The sequence below is a fragment of the Mus musculus genome, chromosome 12 (assembly GCF_000001635.26).
Source record: "Mus musculus strain C57BL/6J chromosome 12, GRCm38.p6 C57BL/6J".
NCBI classification, from domain to species: Eukaryota; Metazoa; Chordata; class Mammalia; order Rodentia; family Muridae; genus Mus; species Mus musculus.
This window is the reverse complement of record NC_000078.6, coordinates 55,280,809-55,308,681: the sequence shown is the minus strand read 5'-3', so window position 1 is coordinate 55,308,681 and position 27,873 is coordinate 55,280,809. Positions and strand designations below refer to the sequence as shown.

The 27,873-nt window shown below is 41.6% G+C and overlaps 2 protein-coding genes across 8 annotated transcripts in view; one reads left to right on the top strand and one right to left on the bottom strand.

The window, feature by feature from the left end:
* Prorp (protein only RNase P catalytic subunit) overlaps nucleotides 1-6,045 on the bottom strand; it is a 79,856-nt gene extending 73,811 nt beyond the window's left edge. The window contains exons 1-2 of one of the 2 annotated variants that reach the window (XR_001780473.2): nucleotides 3,798-5,912; nucleotides 2,296-2,343 (exon numbers count right to left, since the gene is read on the bottom strand). Coding sequence is in view for 1 of the 2 variants with exons in the window: in NM_025373.1 (NP_079649.1) it covers nucleotides 2,296-2,343; nucleotides 3,798-4,774 (1,025 nt within the window). In the remaining variant the exon portion in view is untranslated. Of the gene's footprint in view, nucleotides 1-2,295; nucleotides 2,344-3,797 lie in introns of both variants that reach the window. The other variant, NM_025373.1, reaches the window with a different exon arrangement.
* Nucleotides 5,443-27,873, top strand: Ppp2r3c (protein phosphatase 2, regulatory subunit B'', gamma). Of its 6 annotated transcripts, none has more exons than NR_168552.1 (14): nucleotides 5,682-5,767; nucleotides 5,887-6,088; nucleotides 9,661-9,788; nucleotides 10,167-10,271; nucleotides 10,792-10,904; nucleotides 14,803-14,900; nucleotides 16,108-16,178; nucleotides 18,890-19,022; nucleotides 20,036-20,091; nucleotides 20,168-20,243; nucleotides 20,630-20,761; nucleotides 23,768-23,905; nucleotides 25,709-25,768; nucleotides 26,877-27,826. NR_168552.1 is itself a non-coding variant. In NM_021529.4 (14 exons), the coding sequence occupies exons 2-14, from the start codon at nucleotides 6,031-6,033 to the stop codon at nucleotides 27,063-27,065; spliced, it is 1,362 nt and encodes a 453-aa protein (NP_067504.2). In that variant the 5' UTR covers nucleotides 5,682-5,767; nucleotides 5,887-6,030; the 3' UTR covers nucleotides 27,066-27,826. The 6 variants fall into 6 exon arrangements, 2 of the variants coding, with proteins under 2 accessions (XP_030102688.1, NP_067504.2); NR_168550.1 differs by having other exon boundaries at nucleotides 20,625-20,761; nucleotides 23,805-23,905; NR_168549.1 differs by having other exon boundaries at nucleotides 15,968-16,178.

Below are 27,873 nucleotides of genomic sequence, written 5' to 3'. Positions count from 1 at the left end.
AAATGAGTAATTCCAAAGCACAAGAAAATGGAAACGTTATATATATACATATACATATATATATATATATATATATATATATATATATAAATGAAAACCTTTGTAATCACATTTATTTGATTTTTTTTATAAACCTGAAGATATCATCTATCAGTATGCCAGAAAACTCAAGAGAGAGGATCTCTAGGCATCTAGATAAAAAACAAAAATTTTTTTTCTACAAAGGCATTTTATGTACATATACATATACACACATTTATATATATATAAATGTATATGTATATGTATATGTAAATGTATATGTATATATATATATATATGCATGCTTTACACTCTTGGGAGAACCATAGGGGCTTCAAAAATGGCTCAGTGGGTAAAGGTGTCTACAGTTGTTGTGGATTGGTTCTAACGCTTTTTGTGTTAATTCTGCTCCCAAAATTACATGGGAACCACACGTCCACCTGTAAGATGCTGAGGGTCCCTAGCTCCAGTCGGCTTTGATTGGTGAAATAAAGTTGCCAGCGGCCAATGGCTGAGCAGGGAGACAAAGGTGGGACTTCAGGTTTCCTGGGCAAGGGAGTAGAGGGAAGAAGAGTTTGGAGCATCGCCACGACGACAGGGAAGCAGAAAGATCAAGCCTGAGAGCTGCAGGAGAGACAGCACACACTAGGTAGGAATCGGGGTCGAGTGGCCCACTCGATCCTCATCGGGTCTGGGGCAGCAGAAATGAAGTATACACTTTAGAAAGTAACAACAGAAGAATATAGGAGAGAGTGTGTTGGCTGGCATTGAGCTGCTTACGTCATATTAAAAATAAGGCTGTGTGTGTGTGTATGTGTGTGTGTGTCTTTCATTCATGAATCCAAAACAATTGGGCGGGTGTAGAGGAGGCGTGAGCACCATTGGAGGATATGTTAAAGTGGATTAACATATCATGAATACAGCTGTCGAGCCTGGCAGCCTTATTTCAATCCCAGTGATGGACATGGTGGAAGGACAGAACCGACTTCCTGAAAGCTGTCCACTGACCTTCACACAGAATAAAGTGAAAATCTAAAGTCTGGAGTTTTTTTCGTTTTGTTTTTGTTTTTTAAAGAAAAAGTCTTAGGGCTTTCTCTCCTTTCGTCTTTGTCTTCTTTCTTCATGATGCCAATCGAGGTTGCTAAAACAATGAACAAACTGACGGGGTGGGAGCGGAAACTGACGGGGTGGGAGCGGAAACTGACGGGGTGGGAGTGGAATAGTCTGCTATTTTTCTGTGTTTTAGATCTGAGAACGATCACGCCACATGCCTGTAAGGTTCCCAACAATTTTCCCAGCTCTGTCACAGTTAGAATCTGACAACTCAAGAGCAGCCTGATGAGGACCTGTGTTTACCCCCCCCCCCCCAGCCTTCCAGCACTGTCAGAGCTCTTGAGAGCATCAGCCAAGATGAACTCACACACACCACTGTGGTGATGGCAGGCGCCAGATGAAACTTTTAAAGTAATTCTCAGAACACAACTGGTCTGCAGTTTAAGGGCAAACACCATTAAGCTGTAACACAAACCAGGAAAAATGTTCTGAGCACCCCAAAGTCTCTGCCTACATGACTGTAATCCCAACACTTTAAAGGTTAAGGCTTTTTGTATGTTTGAAACAGCCTGGGCTATAAATCAAGACTCTCAAAACAACAACAGTGATGGCTTACCTCTCAGGAAATTTAATTATAAATTCTTGATTATCCTATCCTTAAGATGTTCTTAAACATTTTTTTTTTAAATTACTGGAAGCTCCCCTCCCCTTTGAAGTTTTTATTTGGGGGATGGGGTGTAGAGGAGAGTTTGTTGTTGTTTTTGATTTTTGAGACAGGTTTCTCCTTTGAGACAGTTTGAGACAAGGCTGGCCTCAAACTCATAATCTGTCTGATGCCTTCTGAGTGTTGGGATTCAAGAGGTATACCATACCACCAGCACCAGCACCAGCACCACCATCACCAGCGCCACCTGTACCACCACCAGCACCTGGCTTTAAGATTTATTTTTCTAATTATATGTTTATGTGAGTGTGTATGGGTACATGCGTGTGAGTGCAGGTACAGGCAGAGGCCAGAAGAGGGCAGAAGATCCCTAAAACTAGAACTGCAGGCAGTTGTGAGCCACCAGATGAGCGCTAGGAACTGAACCACATCCTATGGAAGAGTAAAACAGCTTTAACCTCGGCATCATCTCTCCAGCCTTTCCTATTTTTAAGTCAATGCCAACAGAACTTACTATATCAGAATCAAACATATTAGAAACAAATAAAAGTCTTTACCTTTTCTGAATTGTGGTGAACTGTCCTTTCCATTGTCTTCCAGGGATACTACCAAAAAAAAAATTACAAAACCAAATTATCCACAAGTTAAAAATTCCTGCTGAACCTAAAGACAGATGGTCACTGTACAGACATTCTGTAAGGAAGAATAGGAGAAGTTCAGAATACTTTCTATGATAGCTTTCACATTCTTTCAACAAGTATGTTAAGATAATCAAACATGTTCTGTAAACATGATATATGATAAAAAGAGAGAAAAGAAAGAACATTTAGCAAATGACCTGAAATAAAATAAGGGTCAAGAAAACAGACTAAAAGACTGAAGCAGCCAGGCAATGGTGGCATACGCCTTTAATCTTAGCACTTAGGAGGCAGAGGCAGGCCAATCTCTGAGTTTAAAGCCAGCCTGGTCTACAAACCATGTCCAGGACAGGCAGGGCTTCTTGGAAATACACACACACACACACACAGAGAGAGAGAGAGAGAGAGAGAGAGAGAGAGAGAGAGAGAGAGAGAGAAAGAGAGAGAGAAAGAGAGAGAGAGAGAAGCAGTAGATATTTATGTGGTTAATAGTCAAAGCAATAGACAAACAAGACAAGGCGCAAAATGAAATGGAAGGCTGGTTCTCCATCTAATGCTTGAGTATCAGGAACTGCCCCATCCATTCTAATCACTGTAAGTGATGAAACACAGGAACTACAGCCTACCTACTGCACATTATTTCAGTTATCCTTTGAAAAGAAGGATATGATCATCCGGTAAAGTACTTGCTGCATAAGCAAGTTCTGAGGTTAGATCCCCAGAACCCATGTCTAAGCCTGGCAGAGCAGCCTGAACCTGTAACCCCAGCAATATGGGTGTGAAGACAGGCAGCTTCCTTACCTGTGAGTTTAGACAAAATGCTGAGCTCCAGGCTCAGTAAGAGCCTCTTGTCTCAAAAGTCTCAAAAGTTGGAATTTGATTAAAAACAAAAAACAAACAAACAAAGCCGGGTGTGGTGGCGTACACCTTTAATCCCAGCACTCTGGAGGCAGAGGCAGGCAGATTTCTGAGTTAGAGGCTAGCCTGGTCTACAAAGTGAGTTCCAGGACAGCCAGGGCTATACAGAGAAACCCTGTCTCAAAAAAACAAAACAAACAAACAAAAAACTCCCGAAAAACAAAAACCTAAAATCAACCTCTATTGTTGCTATGTGCATATGCCCACACAGAGACACAGAACCTTTACTTGCTATAATGTTGCCCGTTATTCATGTTAGATGCCTCAGAAAATAAAATATAGTTCTAAAAGGAAGAGATCTGTTTATATAAAAACAGAAGGTGCGCTATAATTTCCTTTTATGTGACAAGTAGCGAGTGACACAAATTATTCCTATTACTTTCTTAGGAGAATATTGTGTTTTAAAGGAGAAATAACGATTATCTCAAGATGGGAAAAGGTATAAGCTGAATAAAGTCAGTCTCAGCAACTAATAAACAACACATACACAAAATCAAAATTACCTTTCAAACCACGTTTTTATACTGTGTGCAAATGACTCTCCAGGATACAGCTGATTATTCCTTAGATACAAAAGTATGTCCAGGAGTTTGTCTGAATAGTGATCATCATTTATGTCTTTGCCATAATCAAAGAAGGCTTTTAGAGTTTCCAACGGAGGGATGAGATTATGACCTATCAATTCCTGATACAAATTCCAAGCTGTGTTCACATCTTGATGAAGGAGGGCTCCTTGTATACAGTCACCATAGTTCTTTTTGGAAGGGACCATGACTTTTTTAATGTCTTCTAACAGCAACAAGGACTCTCTCCATCTGTCTGAGTGGATCAATCCCCGGATGAGAAGGGTATAACCCCCAGATTCTAAACTCTTGTACTTGGCTTTCATGATTTCATAGACATCAATAACTTCTGACGTCTGCTTATGAAAGACACAGAGATATAAATACTTGACGAGTAGATTATAGCCCACGATGCCATTGTTCTTTGCTGCTACCCAAGCCAGGAGAGACTTGGCCACATCTACTGAACAACAGTTGCGTGCCATCTGTGAAATGATGAAGTCTTCAAAACTGGCCTTTCCTTTGAAATCTTCTTTAAGTTTATCCCACTCTGCGGAATTCAAAGGTTTAGTTGGAAGTTGGACAGAGCTTCTCACGGGCAAGGCATGACCTTGATTCTGAGGGTTAGCACCTATGTGGGACCTCTTCTTAGCTGCTCCAGCAGCGAAGTAATGAGGATCAGAAGAAACCTGCCCATTGTTGTCATTCCCTTTCCTGTGTGTCCTAGCTTTGGTATCCAGTAGATTGAGTGCTTTGCTATTTGGAGGGGTAGTAGGTTTAACAGAAAACCATCTTTGTTGGTTCCCGATGGCACAGAGAAAGAAGGGGGTAGAAGAGGTCGCAGGGCCTAGCTCAAAGTAAGGGTTGCTCTTCCAAAGTTTCGGGATGCTCCGAAAACCAGACAAATAGAAGGTCATGCTGCAGTGAGTTGAATGAAACTTAAAAATAAAACAGTTTCACTCCACTACGTAAAATTAAGGTATTGGGGGCCCGAGGATATGGAAGCGCAGTTCTTGAAAGTGAGACTTTTTTTGTTTCTCCGTTACAAACAAATCAAGACTATGTGTTTGGAGCGATGTAATGGTAAGGAAAGCACACGTGTTCTATTTATTAAATAAGGATCCAAAGACGTCCAACACCAGTAGCAATCCCTAAACCAGAAGGCGGAACGGGAATCCTGAAGTGCCTGTTACCTTCCAATTTTCGAATCTGAGGAAAAAGCACATGGACTCCCAGTTTGACTCGTGTGGATTATGATGGTCCCGAAGAGGGGCGGGATACCAAAGGAGCTAGAACAGGGAAATAAATAACAACGAACAGGAACCACCAATCGCAGCCCCAGCAGTAGCAAGAAAAGCCAGTCTAGGGTCCCTTGCTCTTCACAACTCTCTCCGGGCCGCAAAACTCTTCGGAGAAGAGGGGCCATGGAAATGCAGCATAAACATCATAGGGAAGGAAGTGAGGTCCAGAAAGAGCTCAGACTTAACTGTACGGAGGGTCGACAAACGAAGTTCACTTCATTAAACAACTCACCACGCCACTCATGCTTAAAGGAACCATAAACGCGGTGAAAACTACAATACCCACAACGCACCGCGCTGAACGTGGTGCTGGGGCCTGGAGCGCTTGAATTCCAGGGTTCTGTTGAGTACTGAGAAGATAAACAAACCAGGATAATTTTGAAACTTTTAGTATCCGAGAGGGCTGGATACCGCTGCGTCTATTACATCGTAGGAACGGTTAAGGTTTCCAGAGAAAGAACAAAATGTGACGAAAATGCTTTTCTCAATTCGGAAATGGCAATGGAGTCCCGTAACCTGTGGCGCGCACGCGCTAAATGCCCAAGCGAAGAAGTCACGCAGGCTTCTTCTGGCCTTTAGAAATCCGGCTTGGTGAGCTGCGACACCTCCGTAAGAAGGATAATTTTTTCATCTACTTCATGTCTGATTTTCGTCCATGCTAGCGTGATCGCCGTATCCGGAATAGCTACAGCATCTTTCCTTTCCTTTTTTCTTTTTTTCCTTTGTAGCCAAGGCTTCCGCCCGTGCCCAAGATGGCGTCCAGGCGTCCTAATTAACTTCCACCTGTCTTGGCGAAGTCTGACGTCGCGGCTGGCAGTGGGTGGAGCTCTTAACAAACTGCAAATGTAGGGTCCTCTGAGCGGGAGTCAACCATGGACTGGAAAGACGTGCTTCGCCGGCGGTTAGCGTCGCCCAACACGGATCCAAAGAGTGAGTTTGAGAGGGACCGCCCTCTAGATAGCCCGCCCCAGGCTAGAAGTGGCGGACAGGGTGGATAGGGTGGAGGAGCTAGTGAGAGCTGTACTTTTGTCTGTTAAACTTCTCTGACAAAGGAGTCAGAGTGGAATGTGCTTTGGAGATCTACCAAGGGGTGACCCAAACTTCCCTGGTAAATGCCCTGCTAGGAATGAGAGCATAACGGTGACCTCAGTTTTCCACGATCTTAGACTTACGAACCAGACTTACGAACCTTGGTTCAAACCTTCAATCTTTTCAAGACCTATAATTCATCCTTATAGGTTTTTTTCCTTCCCTAGAAATAGCGTTTTATCATCTAGCCGAGGCTAGACTTGACTTATTGACCCTTTTTGTTCCTGCCTCCCGAGTCCCTGCCACCTTTTAACTCTCTTTCACTTAACCCTCCATTTTAAATTTCATGAATCCGTTTTACATTGCTCGTTCCTTGGTCCTTCACACTTGCTTTCCAGTCTGGTAAAATCCTTCCAGCTCCACACCAGCACCCAGGCAGCTGCGATTGGCTAAAGAAAAACAGAACCTGGTTGTAGGCATGGCTCAGCCATTAAAGGCTAGACTCAAACAAAGAAGAACACCCAAACCATGGTGAGTTCTAAGGTGAAGTGTCTGTTTTGGTGGCATCTGCAAGAAGAGCGTTTGCTTTTCTACACTTAATTCCGCTCATCTTCCCAAACCTCCAGTCTGCCCTCCACTGTTCACCTTAAATCGATGAGCATATTTTTCAAATATATATATCTTAAAGAGGAAGTAGAGGCAGTTTATAAAGGAGAGCCTCAACTGTTTCCAGTTACCATTTCACTCAGGTCTTAGGTATATATCCTTACAACCAACCTTCACCTTTAGAATGTATTGTCACCAGGTAGTGGTGGCACGTGGCTTTAACCCCAGCTCTTGAGAGGCAGAGGCAGGTGGATCTCTGAGTTGGAGACCAGTGTGGTCTACAGGGAGTTTCAGAACAGCCAGGGCTACACAGAGAAACCCTGTCTCTATTAAGAACTGTGTATTGGACTTGAGTCCCTGAAGTCCCTCACTGGATTGCATTCCTTTTCATATACTCGATGGCTTCTCTTCTGTGTTCTCCTCTCTCTTACATTGTTTACTTTGCCTTTTCTCCTCCATCATTTCCATTGCCACTAACAAACATGTAACAGCCTGCATGTATGCGCGTGTACCATTTTTGAGTGTTGCCTGTCGAATGTAAATGAGGTCAGGGCTTACCTAGGGTTGAGGGGAAGCCTTTATTGTAGATATGAGGGAGAGTTCAGACTAGAAAGGTCCAGACTGAATCTGACCAGCAGTATAGACGGGCATAGAGGGGAGCGGTGGGGAGAGCATGGAAGGGGGTGGGGGTGGACCAAGAGAGCACATGGGAACCAAGAGCTGAGTCAAGGGAGTGAGTAGCCAACATGCCTGAGTTCTGTAGGGTCAGAAGCTGAAGGAAGGGAAGCTGAGCCCACTGGAGAGTGGTTTAGGGTAGGAGCTGGGGTGAGAAGAGCTGGGAGAAGCTATAGGTATTAGGTAATGCTGGGCTCCTGCTTCTGCCCTGATATGTTAGTAGGCACCTCAGCTCTTTGTCCCAGGTTTCTTTGAGACCTGACACCTGCAAAGGCCAGAGAAGGTATTGGAGCTCCTGGAGCAGGAGTTACACGTGGTTATGAGCTGCCATGTGGGTGCTGGGAAGCAAACTGGAGCCTCCTACATAAATAAGAGAAGCAAGTGCTCTTAACCTACTGAGTCAACTCTCCGGTCCCCCCGCCAAAGTTTGCTACATTTCTCTTCACCTTTAATAGGAATACCTCAACTAGACCATGAATGTATAGCAAATTACCTAGATTGTATGGTTAATATTAATAGCTTCTTCTTACGGCTACTGCCATCAATGTAGTAGATCCTATGTGCTAATTATTTTACGCATACCCAAGGATATATTCTTAAGGATAGCCCTTTACCTGTATTATCAGATTTTCTTAATTATTATCATGAGCATATAAAAAGCTGGTATTTTCCCAGTTGAGAAACCTTTTTAGGCCAGGTACATACCTGTAATCCCATTACTCCAGAGGCAGAAGCCGGAAGATCAGCAAGTTAGGCTAGTCTGTAAAATTGTGAGTTCCAAGCCAGGGCTACTGATCTCACCTTGTCTCCAAAAGAGTAAAGGCAAACCCAAGACAAACAACAGCAGCTCCCTGTGTGGTCCCCTTCCCCTAGCTCTGCCTTACTGTTTTTTCCCTGATGACTCTGAGGCTACAACTGTGCTTGTCTCTCATTCTTGCTTGTGAAGAATCATCAGTGGCCTCTAGACAGATAATTCATTGGTCCTTTTCAATTCCCATCTTATTTGCAAAATTTTGCAGTTTGCTCAAGTAGTACCAAGCCATATTAAAGAACCTGTGGCTCGGTCCAAGGTTAAAGGTTAATGTGACAGGGACAACGGAAATGCTGTGACAGGTGAAGGGCTGAGGAATCCCTGGAGTCCTCTTCTGAAGAAAATAATACAGAAAAAATAGTGTTGAAAAACTAGATTATAGAATTGAAGAGCCCAGTGAGGCTGAAGCGAAGCTACAGTCCCTCGGTTCTAAGTTATCAGAGTGTGTGAGAGCGTATACTTCAGAAAAAACCTGCAGAAAAGACCTGTGATCCTGCTACATAGACATGCTAGCTCTCATCCGTGATCCCAGCACTTGGCTGACTGAGACAAGAGGCCATTTGAGCGACAGAATGAGATTCTGTTTAAAAAAAAAATAGGCTTGGGAATCTGGAGGTGTGGCTCAGTGTTAGAGTGCCTGCGTAGCGTGCACACTGCCCAGGACGTGAACCTCAGTAAATATTATCTCCATAAATATTTTCCTAAATAAAGAAAAATGGCTCAATGAGAAAGTTACCTGTCAGCAGCTGGCAGGGGGTGATGATAGAGGACCATAGCAGGGCAGAGAGCGAGAGACAACAGAGCACTGAGTTTCGCGTTTCAGTCAGTTTCCTTGTTTTTCTTAATGAGGAACTGTGGTCTTGAGGGCTGAGGCTTTTATGAGTCAGGAGCTGTGCCTGTTGCTTCCTCCTCTAGCTACAGTGTCCAGTCCAGGATTGTGCAGTAAGTGCCCAGGTGTCTGTGGTGTCGCAGTACTGAGAATTGAACCCAGGGCTCAGTATGGTAGGTGCTCCGGTGTTCTCTTTATTGTTTCTTTCCAGGGCTTTGTATATGCTAGGTAAGCACTGTACCACTGAGCGTCCTCCGGGTCCCGGCAGTGTGAATTGAAACACTTGGAAGGTCTTTAAGAGAGACAGTGGTGAGCATCACTGATGAGTACAAGTTTGGGAGCACACAGGCTCTCACTGTACTTGTGTACGGTATACAGTTTAGCGTTGGTGTGTGGGAGGCCGTTAGTATGTTCCGTGTCTAAGCACTGTTTTGAAGGCCTTTCTGCCACCGCAGGTATGTTAACTGGACTGTAACGTATAGGCTGCCCTAAGTAAAAATAATTCTTGATATATGTGCTTTTCTCGTCTTACTTTTCTGCTGTTGTTACTAGGGAAAAAAAGCGAACAAGAATTAAAAGATGAAGAAATGGATTTATTTACCAAATACTACTCAGAGTGGAAAGGAGGTAGAAAAAACACAAACGAGTTCTATAAGACCATACCCCGGTTTTATTACAGGGTAAGTGTGCTGTCTAAGTGGTTACTTCTGAGTCTGTAAATGAAATGTAATTTCAGAAGTAGGGTCCAAAGCATATATTTTAAAAATAGATGATTTCATTGAACATCTTATGTTTTTATAGTTGATTTATCGCTGTGATAAAGTACTTTGAATCCACTAAAATCTTGAGATTCAATATAAAGTGGTTCAAGAAAGAAAAAGCCCTACTCCCCCTCTTTTGAGCTGGTGGCTCTTGTAGCTTTTACTATAGGTCGTAGTAATAAGTATACGATTAGGGGACGTAGGCTCCTAAAAGCATGCTTGCTTCACCCAGACTGTTAAGCTACTCCTATTTTATTCGATGTGAACATAAGGTGACTTTTCCACTGTGTTTTTAAGTTGCCAGCTGAAGATGAAGTCTTACTACAGAAATTACGAGAGGAATCTAGAGCTGTCTTTCTACAGAGGAAAAGCAGAGAACTCTTAGATAACGAAGAGTTGCAGGTACGAGTGGAGTCGAACGTGACTTATTTCTCCTCTGTAAGTCCTGCAGGACGCTATTGTGTGTCTTTGAGTCATCTCTGCAGAGTGGCTGGCACTGCGTAGGTGTCTGAAGCAGAGTGTGTGCATGTGTACCAGCGCCTGCATGGCCTGATTTCCAAAGATGCTGCTGGTGTGGTTTTCCTTTTCAAGTCCCCATGCAATCCTAATACAACACGGCAGTGTGGTCCTCTGCAGAGGGTTAGATCCTAGCCCTGCCATGGCCTGACTTAGGCAGTGGACTTGATGCCTTTATGCTTTGAGTCTCACTTGTAGAGATAGCTGCTTACACTAGATAGTTACATGGGCTAAAGAAGCAATATATTTTGAAAGCTTAAAACTTTAGTAGGCATGATGTTAGTTATTATTAGTAGTAATCAAAATAATAGGGCCTAAGTTTGTCTTAACTTTATTAGACAGGAATGATGCATTTACATTCTTAAATCTATTGTTAACTTATCTTCATTTCTCTAATTCTCTTAAGAACTTATGGTTTTTGCTGGATAAACACCAGATACCACCTATGATTGGAGAGGAAGCAATGATCAATTATGAAAATTTTTTGAAGGTTGGTGAAAAGGCTGGACCAAAGTGCAAGTAAGAGTAATGTGATTTTAAAAGGACCATGTTGTTCTTGTGTTAGACATTTTTTTAAAAAGACTTATTTATTTTTATTTATATGAGCACACTGTAGCTGTCTTCAGACAAACCAGGAGAGGGCATCAAATCCAATTACAGATGGTTGTGAGCCACCATGTGGTTGCTGGGAATTGAACTCAGGACATCTGGAAGAGCAGTCGGTGCTCTTAACCTCTGAGCCATCTTTCTAGCCCCATGTTAGACATTTTTAATGCCTCAAATATTGATGGAAGTTGGACTTACCACTTTGACCAACTAAAATGTAATACAATTATTTATAGTCAAGAAAAAGTTGGAGGTTGGGAAGCTGGCTTAGTTAGTTGGATTCCCAGCAATTACATAAAAGCTGCGTGTGGTAGCTTTTGTGTGTGACTCCCAGTGTTGGTAGAAGAGTGATTTTAAATGGTCAGACCTGAAGAGTTTGATTAGCGAACTAGTCAAATCAGTGAGCTCCAGGTTTAGTTGAGAGAATCTGTCTCAAAAAATAGGGTGGAGAACATTGAGGAAGGCCTTCTATCACATTCCGGCTTGCACATGCACATACATACAGCAACACATGCATATACCACCCATACGAAGGTGTTGCTGTGGAGTTATTGAGAGAAATAATACAAAGCTGGGTGTGGTGGCACCTGTTTGTAAGCCCAGCACATGCACAAATTGAAGGCCAGCTTGGGCTCTGTAGTGAGATCTTGTCTCAGAGAAAGGAGGGTACAAGATTAGGCATGATGATATGAAGCCACCCTCTTCTTCATAGAAATTTCTAGGCTAGTCAGAGCTACATAGTAAGACCTCCATCACAAAAGGAGCAGGAAGGATGGTAGGATACATGCAGGGGGCAGGGTAGGGGGATTTCAAATTGGGAATGATTGTATACACCTGTCTTCTAACACTCTAGAGTCTGAGGCAGGAGGATTGTAAGTTCAAGGCTAGTTTGTGCTGTGTTGTGTAGCAAGGTCCTTTCTCAGAAAAAACAAAAAGAATAAACAAAATAATGTTTACTGATTCTATGTCTTCATTCCTTTTTAAATTCCTTAGTAAAGATTTACTTTTTCCTATTTATAGTCTGTTAAATATAAATACAAATCAAATTTGCTTACTATAAAGCCAGTTTTAGGGGCACACAAAAGCTTAAGCACAAATGATGACATTAAATCCACTGACCAGAGTTGCAATGACAGCAGGCAGTTAGGTGTCTACAGCAGAGAGCTGGCCACCTAAGGTGGTGGGCATCTTCACAGCAGATTGGAGGTGCATACCCAAGAGCAGGAACTGCATAATGTACAAACCCCACAATGGGCTTTTTGCATGTTGAGTGCTTAATGATAATTTATGTATTTATATGGCCTTTATATCAACCCACATCCACTTAAACACGTAATACTTTCTATTATGTGATTATATGACCATAATATTCCTTTTAGACAAATTCTTTAATATAGTTTTATAGATAACTTTTTAAATGCTAACATACATCATGGCCAGTGTATTATAAATCATGACCACTATATTAAATCATTTACACTATATCTATTGACCAAGGGAAATTTATTATAAGATGCTTAGACATCAGTGTGACATACTTAGCAATTGATCCCATAGGTAGAATTACAGTCATGAATTTAGTTCATCTATAGGTTGATTAGAAATGTTCGTTTATAGAACACGGTGCTGCAACCACCCCAGGAATGTGATGGCTCTTTGGTTAGTTATCATGAGCTGAGATATGATCTCTAAATATGAACAAACTCAGAGCCAGTTCTCATCAAAAGTGATGGTAGTTGTTTTCAGGTGCCTTTAAAGACAGATTTCCCATCCACTAGAGAGCAGCAGAAATGGAAGCAAAACCTTCAGAAATTCTGCTAAGAAAAAAAGGTTTTTTTTCCTGTGATTTGGCTTTGCTTGACTTAGTTTGATTTGAATTGGGGTCTAGCTCTAGCCCAGGCTGACCTGAAACTCACTCTGTAGCTCAGGCTGGTCTCAAACACACAATTCTTGTGCCTCATCCTATTGAGTGCTGGAATTGCAGCATGCACACTGAGCTCTGCTGTCATTCCAAGCACATGTTCTGTATGTTGAGAGTAGCTGTGCGCTGGCATTGGAAAGAGGTTCCTTAGCTGGGATAGTGCACTGTGCATGCCTTTCATCCCAGCACTGGAAGGCAGAGGCAGGCAGATCTTGGTGAGGGCAAGGCCAGCCTGGTCTACATAGTGAGATTCTGTCCCCCCAAAAAAACAAAAGAATTCTGGGTGCGGGAGTGTTTTCTCACTGATCTGACCAAGCTCATATCCACCTGGAGTTTTTCTTCTAGATGCTTTGGGTTCCTTTCCTTCTGCATATAACCTTCAGAATGAGTGATGGTTTTGAACCAGTGCTGTGTGTGTTTGATTGAGAACTACTGTTACTGTTTTGTACCTGTTATCGAGGTGGGATGGCACAGTATCTTAGGGTTTTCTATTGCTGTGACAAAACACCATGACCAAAGAGCAAGTTGGGAAGAAATAGGTTTATTCAACTTACACTTCCACATCGCTGTTAATTACCAAAGTAAGTCAGGACAGGAACTCAAGCAGGGCAGGAACTTGGAGGCAAGTGCTGATGCAGAGGGCATGGAGGTGCACTGCTTACTAGCTTGCTCAGCCTGCTTGCTTGTTTTCTCTCTTTCTCTCTTTCTTTCTCTCTCTCTCTCTTTCTTTCTTTCTTTCTTTCTTTCTTTCTTTCTTTCTTTCTTTCTTTCTTCCTTCCTTCCTTTCCTTCCTTCCTTCCTTCCTTCCTTCCTTCCTTCCTTCCTTCCTCCTTCCTTCCTTTCTTTCTTTCTTTCTTTCTTTCTTTCTTTCTTTCTTTCTTATTTAATTTATTTATTTAATGTATGAGTGTTCTATTTATGTGTACACCTGTATGCCAGAAGTGCATCACATTACAAATGGTTGTGAGCCACCATGTAGTAGCTGGGTATTGAACTCAGGAGCTCTGAAAGAGCAGTCAGTGCTCTTAAATGCTGAGCCATCTCTCCAGCCTCTCAGCCTGCTTTCTTATAGGACCCAAGACCACCAGCCCAGAGATAGCACCACTCACCATGGGCTGGGAACTCCTCCATCAATCACTAATTGAGAAAATGCCTTAACAACTGGATCTCATGGAGGCATTTCCTCAACTGAGCTCCTTCTTCTCTGATGACTCTCGCTTGTGTCAAGTTGACACACAAAACCAGCTAATTCACACAGTAAGAGCAAAGCCATTGGAGCTGCTGTGTCCAGATTCTGCAGGCATAGAGCAGTACTTGTCCCATATCACCTTTATACACAGAAACAGGCTAGAATACTGCTCTGATTCCATTGTCCACCATCCCTAAGGTATGATGGATAAGTCTCCAGCAACCCTACTAATTTTCCTCCTACAACTTAGGAAAATTGTACTCTCTGCACAATGACACCCGAAGCCAGCTTTGCAGAGGGTCCTGCCTCTTACGGAGGCTAGGTCAGGGGTCACAACAGGCAGCTAAGGCCAGGCTCCAAAAGGCGACAGCATGCATGCACCTAGGTCTTTCATTCTTGGAAGAATGTAAAGGAAATGTAAGTATTTATAACTTGTTTCAAATGTTGAGCTGTGAAGAGTCTTTATAGTCTCTTACTTTGATTTTTAGTTGTATTCATGTTATTAGGTAATTCTTTTTTTTTTTTACATTTTTTTTAGATTTCTTTTTTTTTAATTAGGTGTTTTCTTCATTTACATTTCCAATGCTATCCAAAATCCCCTGTACCCTCCCCCCCACTCCCCTACCCTATTGGGTAATTCTTACAGACATCATTTTTATACTATGTTGGTAGGGAATTTAATCTTTATTTCCTGTTTTTAGGCAATTTTTTACTGCAAAAGTCTTTGCCAAACTCCTTCATACAGATTCATATGGACGAATTTCCATCATGCAGTTCTTTAACTACGTCATGCGAAAAGGTGATTTGTGTGTGTTAGTTTGAACTCTTCTCTGGGAATCAAGTAGACTTCGGTCTGTGCTTCTCCGTGACGTCTTCCATGTCACATCATTTTTCCCTATCCTATTATTGATTCTTCTAGACACCAGACAGAGCTGTGTGTGTATTAAAATTGAACTCATTATTTATTCAAAATTCTTGTGTACCCTAAGGACGGTGGCAAAATAGAGATAGCAGAAACATTGTGTTCATTTTTCTGGTCACACATGTCCTCTCCTCTGTCCTGTTCCCATAGTGTCCTCACCTTTCTTAGGTTGATGTCTTAACAACAATGTGAAGGGATAGATTTACACGCTGGGCAGAAAGGTGTACAACACAAGACACGGTATTGTACGAGTCCGTTTTATGGTTTGTGGTAAAGTATTGAGACTCCTTAAGCACACAGGGCCGGTTCCTGATCTCTGAGATCTTTGCCATCTGAGTCAGGAACCAGTTGCTATTTGCAGGTGTCCTGAGCGAGGAGCAGATTGAGAGAGAGCTGAGCCATCAATTGGCATGTTCCTGCAAGACCCAGGGACTGCACTCTCAGTTGGAAACCTGAGCCACCCACAGCCTGCCCTAGTGTCTGTCTGTCTGTCTGTCTGCCTGGTGTACTTGATTGAACACTAAAAATCACTTTAATTCTTTTAGAAAGCAGAGCAAGAGTTTTAATGAGTAGGTTTGAAATGATTTCAATTTACTCATAATTTCATTTCACTAATATTTATGCCTGAAAGGATAGTCTCAAATCCACAACTGTGGTGTTTTCAAGAAGCCTGTATTAACATATTTTGGAGTTGTTATGAATCTCCTAAGACTATGTGGTCTGCAGAATCTTACTGTGTACCGTTGATAATTAATACCTTAGCTGCAGTGATTAACCCCAGGAGGATACAGGCTTCACTGAAGACACAATGTAGTGCCAGCTCTCTCTGTTTGGTGGAACACCAATATCCCCAAGGGTATCCGTTTTACCGTCGTTGTAAACATGGCAGAACTGTTGAGATCTGCTGTTTCATGTCTTTTTCTTTTGGCTTAAATGTCTTCCAGGTCGCCGATTACTTATGTGTGTAAAATGGGGTTTTGTGGAGTTTTTGAATTGGCCTACACTTCTAGCGCCTTACTCTTTTGTTCATATATGTGCTAAAGAACAGATGTTAGTATTTACGTGCAATTTTCCCGTTTGTCAGTTTGGCTGCATCAGACAAGAATAGGACTCAGTTTATATGATGTTGCTGGCCAAGGATACCTTCGGGAATCAGTGAGTATTGACCTAAATTTAATAAACATTATAGACAACAGAATATTAACACTAATTACCACCAACTAGTTGTCATTGTAGCTAAGACTTACGTTGCTTGATTTTATCTTAATAAGTTTGGTTTGCCTGGTTTTGCCTTTGTAAACGTTTAACTTTAGTATATGTTAACCACGTAAATAGTCTTTTGGGTTCTTTTTTTTTTTTTCAGCCTTTAGAAAAATACTTTGATCTTTTTTCAAAGGAAAATGAAGCTGAGCATCCTAGCACATGTTTCTAATCCAGGCATTTTACAGCTGAGGCAGGAGGATTATTGGGAGTTCAGAGGTAGCTGAAGCTCCATGTAGAGTTCCAGACCAACCTGAGCTATATAACAAACTTTTTTTTTTTTTTGGTTTTTTTTTTTTTTTTTTGGTTTCTTGAGACAGAGTTCCTCTGTGTAGCCCTGGCTGTCCTGGAACTCACTCTGTAAATCAGGCTGGCCTCAAACTCAGAAATCCACCTGTCTCTTATAACAAACATTATTAATGAGTAAATAGAATGTATCTAAAACAGGTTTTAAAACTGATTAACAAGGTGGGCTGGAGAGATAGCTCAGCAGTTAAGAGTACTGTCTGCTCTTCTACAGGTCATGAGTTCAATTCCCAGCAACCACATGGTGGCTCACAACTATCTGTGGTTGTATCCGATGCTCTCTTCTGGTGTGTCAGTGATGAAATGCTCATATACACCAAATAAATCTTAATAAAAAAGCAAAACCAAGAAACGAATTGACGAGTGAAGTATGGTGCCACACACCTGTAATCCTAGCTTAGGAGGCCAGGATACAAGGACCACTGCAAGTTTGCAGCTAGCCTGCTCCAAATAGAGAGTGCCAAGGTGGTAGGGCTGTGTAATGAGACCTTGTCTTCAAGATCCAAAAGAAAAGAAAGGAATTACTGAAGAAAAAAAGGTTTTGTATGTGTGTTTGGCGTATGCAAGGGCAGACGTGGAGCCCTGAGGTTGAGTTGATTTCAGGAACCATCTTTATTTACTCTTTCTTCTTACTCGTTGAGGTGGGCTCTTTGAGTCAAACCTGGAGCTCGCTATATGGCTAGTTTGATAGCCAGCTTGCTCTGGGGATCCCTGGGTCGCTCTTCTAAGGCTGATGTTACAGGAGGATCACCAGCATGCTCTCATTTACGTAGGCTCTTGGATCTGACTCCAGTTCTTCCACTTGCATAGCAAGTGCAGTAACCACTGAGCCATCTCCCTAGCCAGCCCCTCTAGGGGCTAGAAAGAGAAGTAGTATGGCTCACACATGCCAGGGAACACGGGAAGGTTAAGGACAACTTCGTGTCCTTGGTTCTTTCTCCACCTGTCCATGGGTTTCAGGGCTCAGACTCAGGTCTTTGAGCTTGCACAGCAAGCTCTTCATCGCACCTCAGCAGCTCTTGGGTATTCTCATATGCGCAGTATTTTATTTTGGAAAAGACGAGGGAATTCCTTTTTTATAGAATAGAGGGGAAAAAATCTCATGTGGCTTTGTTTTTACCCACAGGTTTAGAGGGACATGGTAAGTTACCAGGAGGATATTTGTTTCCTATCAGGTGTGCATGTCATTAGGTCAGGTTATGATGGGATTGACACCTCTTGATCAAAATGGCTATGCTACTTCCATATTTTTGGCAACTATCTAAATTATGTAGGTATATTTTTTGGCTTATATTTTTCTCTCTAAAACGGAGCCCGCTTATAGAGCTCAAAGGAGAAAGGTATGTTGGGCATAAATGTCAGCCACTGAGTTAACTATTCAGAGGTGTTTAATCATCCTCTTGTCCTTCCCAAGGATAATGTAGAGTTCTTGTCCTTTAATGCAGATCAACATTGTAGTATAGACTCTTGTTCCTGCCGGTCTGTAAAAATGGGAGCCTGTGTGTCCAGAGTAAAAGCTAAGGTGGCAGGGAGGTCCAATAGACAGTGATCACATACTGAGCCTTTTATTAATCCCAAAGATCCCTTCAAAAGCTAAAAATACACATTTTGCACATCCTACCTTCACCTCTACCACACTGGGAGGGAAAGGAAGGAAGGAAGGAAGGAAGAACAAAGGAAAGAAAAGGGAGTGAAAAGGAAAGAAGAAAGGAAAACTGAAAGAAATCACAGGCCTTGCTGCTAGGTTGGATGTGTGGCATAGGGAATGGGACTCGGGGAAAGGAACTGAAGAAGTCAAAGCTGAGTCCGAAATTTTATTTTGATAATATAGAGTGGGGGAATGGGAGAGCCCATGAAGGCTCTGGGAAGAGATCATTTTAGATACCCGGTTTGAGTGCTTGTTCTTTTATGAATTTAGAGTCTCTGATCTGTCGGGCAAATGCTAAAATAGAGCGAAAATGAAATTGTTAAAATAAATACAAAACGCCACAGGAGACTCATATTTGCTAATTTGGGTTTTGTGAGTCAGAGTCTCACCTTGCAGCCTTTGTAGCCAGCCTGGACTTGAACTTGCAGTGATCCTTCTGCCTCTACCTCCTCCCAGGTATTGGGAATACAGGTGTGCCAGAGAGTTTAAATATAGTGACTTGCTGCCCTAATATGGTGTCTTTTGCTGTAATGAAATGCTCCAACCAGAGCAATCTTAAGAGAGAAAGGGTTTGATTGGGTTTGCAATTCTAGCTTCCCGTCTGTCCCCGTGGGAAGTCAGGGCAGACAGCTGACAACTTGCTTTGTCCCAGGACCTGGAGAACTACATCCTGGAGCTGATCCCGACGCTGCCACAGCTGGACGGGCTGGAGAAGTCCTTCTACTCCTTCTATGTCTGCACTGCAGTCAGGAAGTTCTTCTTCTTCTTGGACCCTCTAAGAACAGGTAAAAGCATTGTCTAATTTAAAAACTAGGATATTATTTGTTGATAGTGTCTTAGTACTAGACAAATTTGGACAATTTCTCTTTGTTTTTAAAGTTAGTGGCATAATCTGGCACATCTCGGAGAGTGGGCAAGTGTACAAGCCCACACACTTCCCTTTATATGGAGAGCTTCCAGAATATTCTTGCAGTGACTGTAAGCAGCTGTGCAGTGCTGGGATGTCACCTATGTCTCAGTGTTGTAAAGAGACACCAGGACCACAGCAACTCTTATAAAGGAAACATTTAAGTGGGGCTGGCCTACAGGTTCAGAGGTTTATTTAGTGCATTATCATCATGGTGGGAAGCATGCAGGCAGACATGGTGCTGGAGAGGTAGCTGAGAGTTTAAATCTGGATCCACAGGCAGCAGGAAGAGGGAGAGCCTGAGCTTGGCCTTAGTACTGTCCCGATGTGAAAAGTATGACATAACCTTTTGTAGATTTGAGTAACATAATTTTAGTAGGAATTTACTGCTTAGCTTCTTGCAGTTGGAGGCATTCAAGTAGATATGTAGTTTTATAGGTTGTTGGGATTTGTTTTGTCTTATTATAATTTGGAGTGTTTTTGTATTACTTGGCTTTTGTGTGTGTGTTTGTGTTTTCTCTCTTTTTTTTTTCCAAAAGATTTATTTTTTATTTATATGAGTACACTGGCTGTCTTCAGACACACCAGAAGAGGGTGTCGTATTCCATTACTGATGGTTGTGAGCCACCAAGTGGTTGCTGGGAATTGAACTCAGGACCCCTGGAAGAGCACTCAGTGCTCTTTACCACTGAGCCATCTCTCTAGTTCTTGTTTTTTTTTTTTTGTTTTTTTTTTCCAATGGTTCAGTTTTGTAACAAAATTTAAGGATCCTAAGAGCTAGTCTAGCTGTTTATCGTATCAATTATAGGCTTGCCTTTGTAAAATAACATCTTAAATAAAAAAGTCGTTCTCAAAATGAAATTGCTTTTCTTTTATTTTTTTTTCCCCAAGGGAAGATCAAAATTCAAGATATTTTGGCATGCAGTTTTCTAGATGATTTACTGGAGGTAAATATTTTTTGAACTCAATTTTGTCACATGATAATTGCTATTATTTTCTAATTATGCTTTTATGTTTCTTTAGCTAAGAGATGAGGAATTGTCCAAAGAAAGTCAAGAAACAAATTGGTTTTCTGCTCCTTCTGCCCTGAGGGTCTATGGTAGGCTCTGCTTTCTAAAATCCCACTGTTGATTTCCCCGGGGGATGGGTGTCTGGTGGACCATTGTGTACATAGGCTGTCTGCCTTACACCAGGGTGTTCCCACTCAAGGATCAGTACTGCAGGCTACTAAGGTTACTTCTTACTTCACTAATGTTTGAATGTTTGGAACTCTTCCATGGTTCCTATGCTTTGTTTTCAGTAGAACAATGTAATCTGACCCCTTTTCATTAGCTGGGAACAACAGCTCTTGTCTTATTTTGTGATCACTTGTGGTGGCAGGGTTCACACAGCGGGGATTCCCAGGGAGTGATTTGGTTTTACTGAATCTCATTAGTCTTCTTTCAATATCATTTTGTGTTTCTATTCTCTTTTTTGCAAGGTCAGTATTTGAATCTTGATAAAGATCATAATGGCATGCTAAGTAAAGAGGAGCTCTCCCGTTACGGAACAGCAACCATGACCAATGTCTTCTTAGACCGAGTTTTCCAGGAGTGTCTCACTTACGATGGAGAAATGGTAGTTATTGAAGTCTGCTGAGTTTACACTTTTAGGCTCCTACAGCTTCCATAAGCTATTTTCTTGATATAAATCAACAGTTTTTGTTTGTCTGTCTTAAAGACGGGGTCTCGGGTCGACCATGCTGGCACTGAACGAGATTTGTAGCCAAGAATGATCTTGAGCTCTTCCCGTCGTGCCACCCCAAGTGCCAGGACTCAGGAGTGAGCCAGCATGTCTTGCTTCCTTGAGCATTGTTAATGTCAGTGTGTAACAGGATCTTAGACTATTAAGTCAAAGGAATTACTTGACATTCTGAGTCTAGTCTTAAGGAAATTCAGCTAAAAATACTTACCGCCTGCTGGGCAGTGGTGGCACACACATTTAATCCCAGTACTCCAGGGGCAGAGGATTTCTGTGAGTTTAAGGGCAGCCTGGTCTACAAAGGGAGTTCCAGGACAGCCAGGGCTACAAAGAGAAACTCTGTCTCAAAAACAAATAACAGACAAACAAAAGCAAAAAACCTCCCTCTAGGCTTAAAACACATTCATAATGAAGTATCTTTTTATTCATTGACATAGGTATAGGAGCATCAATTGGTAAAAAGAAAACAGTCAGTAAATCCTGTAACCATTTCTGTATAAATAGGGCAATTATTGAATTACCGGTCCGTCACAGACCACATATGCTGTGATTTAAATCAGGCCCATTGCCTTAATTAGTTGAGACAGAGGCTACCTCTGCACGGCCTGGCTAGAACTTACTGTGTCCGCACTCCTACTGAGTGCTGGGGTTCCAGGTGTGAAGCTACCACAGCCAGCCACAGTCATATTGAATTACTGTGTATGCATTAATAGCTGAAGATAACTATCAGGTAGTTGTCCTTTTCCCTCTCAAAATACATGGACATCTAGTTACACTTAGTTTTAGAACTTACATCTTAGATTATACAGATGTTATAAAGAGGTAGAGACTTTGATAAATATTCCCTTTAATGTTTTCAAAACACTTGAAGAAAATTATTTTTCTGAGGAGGGGAGAGTCTCACTGTGTAGGTCTGGCTGGCCTTTAACTTACTCTGTCAGCCTAGCCTCAAACTTGGCTTTGCCTCCCTGGTGCTGGGGATTAAAGATATATACCACCATGCCTAGCAAGATAGCTTTTTAAAATTAATAAGTAGAGGCTGGAGAAATGTCTCAGTGGTTAAGAGCACTGACTGCTCGGCCAGAGGTCCTGAGTTCAATTCCCAGTAACCACACGGTGGCTCACAACCATCTGTAATGGGATCTGATGCACTCTTTTGGTGTGTCTGAAGAGAGCGACAGTGTACTCACATACAGAAGTGAAAAAAATCTTTAACAATCAATCAATCAATCAATCAAAAATAAGAAAGATCTCACTTTGTAGCCTTCACTGTCCTGGAACTCAGAAATCCACTTCTGAGTGCTTAAAGATGCCCCACACCCAGCTTTGAGAAGAAAATTTGTAAATAGCATTTTGAAAATCAGTGTTCTCTCTATCAAAAACAGGTGGAAGTAAGCTTATAGTTCTAACACCTGGTGGATGGAGGCAGGGGGATTGTGAGCTTAAGGTCAGGCTGGGCTGTATGATACCCTGTTTTAAACAACAACATCCAAAGGCCAGGGAATAAATCTTAGAGGGGCTGGGAAAGGTGATGCACACCTATAATCCCAGGACAGAAAAATGGGGCAGGAGAAGTTTAAGTTTGAATTCAGGTGGACTACCGACTATAGAGCAGCAGTTTGAGGACCATCCCCTGGACCCCACCCCCAAAGACAGATATTTGCAGTATGGTTCATAACAACAGCAAAATCACAGTTACTCAGTTGTCATGAAAATAATGTTATGCTTGGTTGTTGCCACAACATGAGGAACTGCATTAAAGGCTGGCAGCATTAGGTAGGTTGAGCACTAGTATAGAGCATCTCAAAACAGCTAAAGAAATGTAGGAGAGACATCATTTCCCCAGGCAAGTCTGCTTAAGAAGTAATCATCCAGGTAAGAGTGAGCTCTACACTGTACTATGCCACTGATGCAAGCAGGTCAGGCACCAAAGGGAAAGTGGCCAGGGCTCCCTAATAAGGTAGACTGGCTGACCACCAACCCCTTAGGAGCCTCATCTCCATCTCAGCAGGTCAAGCGCACGCCACCATCATGGACACTTTCACATGGGACTGGATTTGAACTCAGGTCCTCGTGCTTGTGAGAGCAAGCACTTTACCAGCTAAACCACCTCCTCATTCTATTGAAAGTCTCTTGATTTCTTTTTTTCTTTTATTTTGGAGAAATAATCTTGCAGGCCCATGCTGGTTTCAACTCAGATTGTATTGCTCGGCTTCCCAGTTGCTGGGTTACAGGCATGTGCCACCAAGCTCAGACCTGATTCTGTAGACTGGTTCCAGAATCCATTTCGGGATCAGGATCCATATATTGGCTCCAGTGTACCTGCATCCTTAGGCTACGTGTCATCTCTAATACAGTATAAATGCTGTGTAATCCTACTGTGGTGTTTAAGTACTGACAGGAAAGAAAAGTCTATGATGGGTGAAAATTAACATTTTTTTCCCAAATATTTTCAGCTCACAGTTGATGTGATGCACAGAAATGGAACCACAGACATGGATGAGTGGGTTCTGAATAGCAATTTAAATAGACTGCTGTTCATTCTAAAGAAAATAGATTCTTCAAAGAAACAACACTGAAATGAAGACATAAATTTAATGGCAGCATAAAATAGCTTAATCGCTGTCTTGACAGTTTTTTAGTATAATGGAAGAAAATGATAGTTTAAGCAAATCTCTCAAAGAAAATGAGCTGGATCTCTCAAAACTGTCCTACAGAATAGTGCCTACTTAGAATTCCTAGACACCAACACTAAATGCATAAATGGATTTATTTCATAGTTTTAAAAATAGTTTAACTTGCTATCTGTGATTACAAAATAACTTCATCTCAGCAAATACTCATTTAATTTCACTCAAGACTATGGATGCTCTCTCTCTGTAGGACTATAAGACCTACCTGGACTTTGTTCTTGCCTTAGAAAACAGAAAGGAGCCTGCAGCTCTGCAGTACATTTTCAAACTGCTGGACATTGAGAACAAGGGATACCTGAATGTCTTTTCCCTTAATTATTTCTTTAGGGTAAGTATGGTTTGGGTAAAGGAGCATTGTTGACCCTAAGATATCTTAAACTATTCAGTTTTTAATTAATGTACTGACAGTTTACCTAGCTTGTTTTTAAATGTAAAAGAATGTTTTAAAATGTAAATCAAGTCTATTTTTTTCCTTCTATTTTTAGGGAATATATAATGATAAAGTAAAAGCTGATGCTGTTGAGTTTTTCAGTGTTTTCTTATGGGATGTGAATGGCTTGGCTAGCCTTTGGAGATGAGAGACTCTGTGCTTTTGGTCATCAGTAACAAATGTAAATGCCTAGTTCCTTTTCAGGAAAATTTCAGACATTAGACAGTTTATTTGCTCTAAGAAAATATTTTCAGGCTGGGGAGATGGCTCAGAAGTTAAGAGCACTGACTGCTCTCCCAGAGGCCCTGAGTTCAATTCCTAGGAACCACATGGTGGCTCACAAACATCTGTAACAGGGACCCAGTATCCTGTTCTGGTATGTCTGAAGACAGCTATAGTGTACTGATATAAATAAAATAAATAAATCTTAAAATACTATTTTTCCATTTCTTTTAGATTTATGTATATGAGAGTTTTCCTGCTTTTATGTCTGGGCATCATGTTATGTACCTGGTATCCTAGGAGGGCCAAAGAGGGTATTGGATCCCCTAAAACTGGAGTTATAGATGGTAGTAGTATGCCACTGTATTGGCAATGGGAATCAAATCTAGGTCCTCTCCAAGAGCAACAAGTGCTCTTAACCACTGAGCCATCTCTCCAGCCCCAGAATTGTGTGCTACACTTCAGGGTACAACAGATTTGAAGTACTTACCTTGGACCTTACTGGATCTCAGAATATTGGTCTCTAAAGGGGAGTTGATTGTATATGATAGGCATTCAGCACCAGCAAATGTAAAAATGAAGTCTGCCTTGGTCCTGAAGTTCCTGAGTTTGAATGAGAACACCTTTTACTGTATGGGATAGTTTTGTAGTGCTTACCACATTTTCATAGCTAGTTTTCCCCTATAATACTTAACAAAATGTAGTGTGTATAACACCATCACAGTGATTAGGCTAAGCCTGGATGTTGAAGTCTACTATCTAACTGAATGTGTACCTAATTCTGGATCCTTCTGCCTCTTATGTGCTAGAATTACAGGCCTGTGTTACTATGCTGCTCTTTGATTTTAAAGGGAGAAGCCTAGGTAGTCTAGCTCTGTTTTTTTCTAAGTAGAGATAGTGGAGAGATGGGCCTTTTAAAATGGTGAAGTGGGGCTGGAGAGATGGCTCCCTGGTTAGGAGCACTTGGCTGTTCTTGCAGAGGACCTCAGTTCCCAGCACCCACATGGGGGCTTACAACCACTGAAGCTCCAGGTCCAGGATATCTCACACTTTCTAATCTGCTTGGTTACCAGACGCACATGTAGTACACATACATATATGCAGCTAAACACTTGTATACATTTAAATTTAAAAGTTTAAAAAACCAAACGTGAAAGTATAAGCATTTGTGAAAACCAGGAGAAGACAGTTATAACAGTAGTGGCTCAGGTCATGTTGGGGTCCACATTCCTGTGCAGTACCAGCAGCCTGCAGTCTTAACCCTCCGTCCTCACCCAAGTTCTCAGTTGCTAAAGTGGAAGCATAGAGAAGGCCATGGTTTTGCTCATCCAGCTGTGGGCATAGGAAGACTGAAGCAGAGCAGTACAGTGGGGCTAACTGACTTACACAGCGTGGAACTGGACAGGAACTGGGGTGAGAAGGGTATTTGGGGTTTATGAATTAATTTTTTATTTACAGATTTATTTCCATTAAATACAGGCCATACAAGAACTAATGAAAATCCATGGACAGGATCCTGTGTCATTTCAAGATGTCAAGGTTATTATCTTTTTATTTACCAATGTCATATTGTCAGATAATATAGCCACAGTAATACTAAGGAATGCTGTATCCAATTTTGTATGAAAGTGATTTATGAAGTATGAAACACCATTCTAAATCAGGTTTTTGCTGTTACTTGTTCTGAACTGAAACTTAAATCATCAGAAATGGAGACAAATTTGGACTTCTGATTGATGAATTTGATAATTTCATTATTAGTCTTGGGTTCTCATGAAAACATTCATTTTATTTATCAGTTAGCTTGCATCCTTTAGCAGTCCTTTTTACTGTAAATGCAACATTCAACTGGAAGACTACATAGATTCAAGTAACTCTAAATTTTTTAAAAACGGAATTGCAAGCCCAACATGGTGGCACATGCCTTTGATCCCAGCACTCGGGAGGCAGAGGCAGGCGGATTTCTGAGTTTGAGGCCAGCCTGGTCTACAGAGGTTAATGCTTTGCAAATATTTATATTGTATACTTGATAACCTAGAAGAGGGTCTTTTCGGAATTCTAGTTAAGTCTAGGAACAGTTTTATTATTATGGATGACTAGTTCTTTAACATGGAGTTCCATTCTCCCCATACTGTGAAGAGAGTGAAAGGCACGATTACTGTCACTATCTCTGAGCCACCTGAGGTTTTACTCCTTAGCTGAGCTCTTATTAAGAGGTATCATGGCAGAGCTCAGTGGCAGAGCTTGCCTGGCATGAGACTAGATGTCTTGGGTTGATTCCCAGCAGTGGGGGGGGGGGGGGGGGGGGGGATAAAATTGTGTCGAGACTTTGCTTTACCATTAGGAGGCAATAAAAACCGTAACTAGTTAATTGCATTCAGAGAATGCTGTATTGGATAGCTCTGTCCTTTATTAGCTATGAGCTTAGATTAAACTGAGCCTGTTTTCTTCATCTATAGAATAAGAGATAGTTATTCAGCTAAAGAATTACCCAAGAAAATTCTGTGGTTAGAGATACCTATCAGGTGGGGAAGAAGAAACTGCAATAAAAACTTGTACAATAGTTCAAATGTCCACCCTGAGTTTAATAGCACTGTGTGACACAAGCTACTTCAATCAGCTTTCATAATCTTTTCTTCTCTTATAGGATGAAATCTTTGACATGGTCAAACCAAAGGATCCTTTGAAAATCTCACTTCAGGATTTAATCAACAGTAATCAAGGAGACACAGTCACTACCATTCTAATTGATCTCAATGGCTTCTGGACCTACGAGAACAGAGAAGCCCTTGTTGCAAATGACAACGAGAACTCTGCAGATCTTGATGACACATGATCTCTGCAAAATAGACTTCTTCATAAAGATGCTTGAATGCTGCATGCAACACTGTTGAAGCAGAATCCTTAGAAACGTTCTAAATAAAACTCATCACATGCCTGTACAACACAGCAAATATCTTGCTTACTAGAGTGTTGGTTGCAGTCAGAACAATTTGAAAGTAATAGGACCAACTATTGGTTTTTTATTAAGTGGTAAAGTAAGTCCTAGTTCTGTCTAACTCAGAAATGGAAAGTAAGATTTGCTGTAGTTAGCCGTGGAGTTTATTCATGTGGAATTACAATATTTGTTCTTCAAGAAGATTGGGGACAGGAGACTTCCCATCAGAGTAGCACCATTGCATTTCTGATTCAAAGCTTTAGGTGTGGCTTTGGTTGTTTTGAGACATGGTCTCACTATGTAGCCCTGACTGGCCTGGAACTTGCTATGTGGACCAAGTTGGCCTTTAACCTTGAACTCTTAAGAGAGACACCTGCCTCTGCCTCCCAGGTGCTGAGGTTAAAGGTGAGTGCCTCTGTGCCTATCGTTTTTGGGGTTTTTGTTGTTGTTTTTGTATTTCTTGTGTGTGCACACCAGAGCACACATGGAGGTCAGTAGACATTGTTGTGATTCTTGCCTTTCCCCACGTGGGTTCTGGAGATCAGATTCAGGTTCTCGGCTTCCCAGCAAGCGCTTGTACCCAGCATCCTCTTGCCTTCCCAAGATTTTTTTGTTTTGTTTTTTTTGTTTTTTTAAATATAGTGTTTTCAAAGAAAGTATTCAAACAAACTATTTTGTTTTATTAAACTCATCAGATTGAATGAGA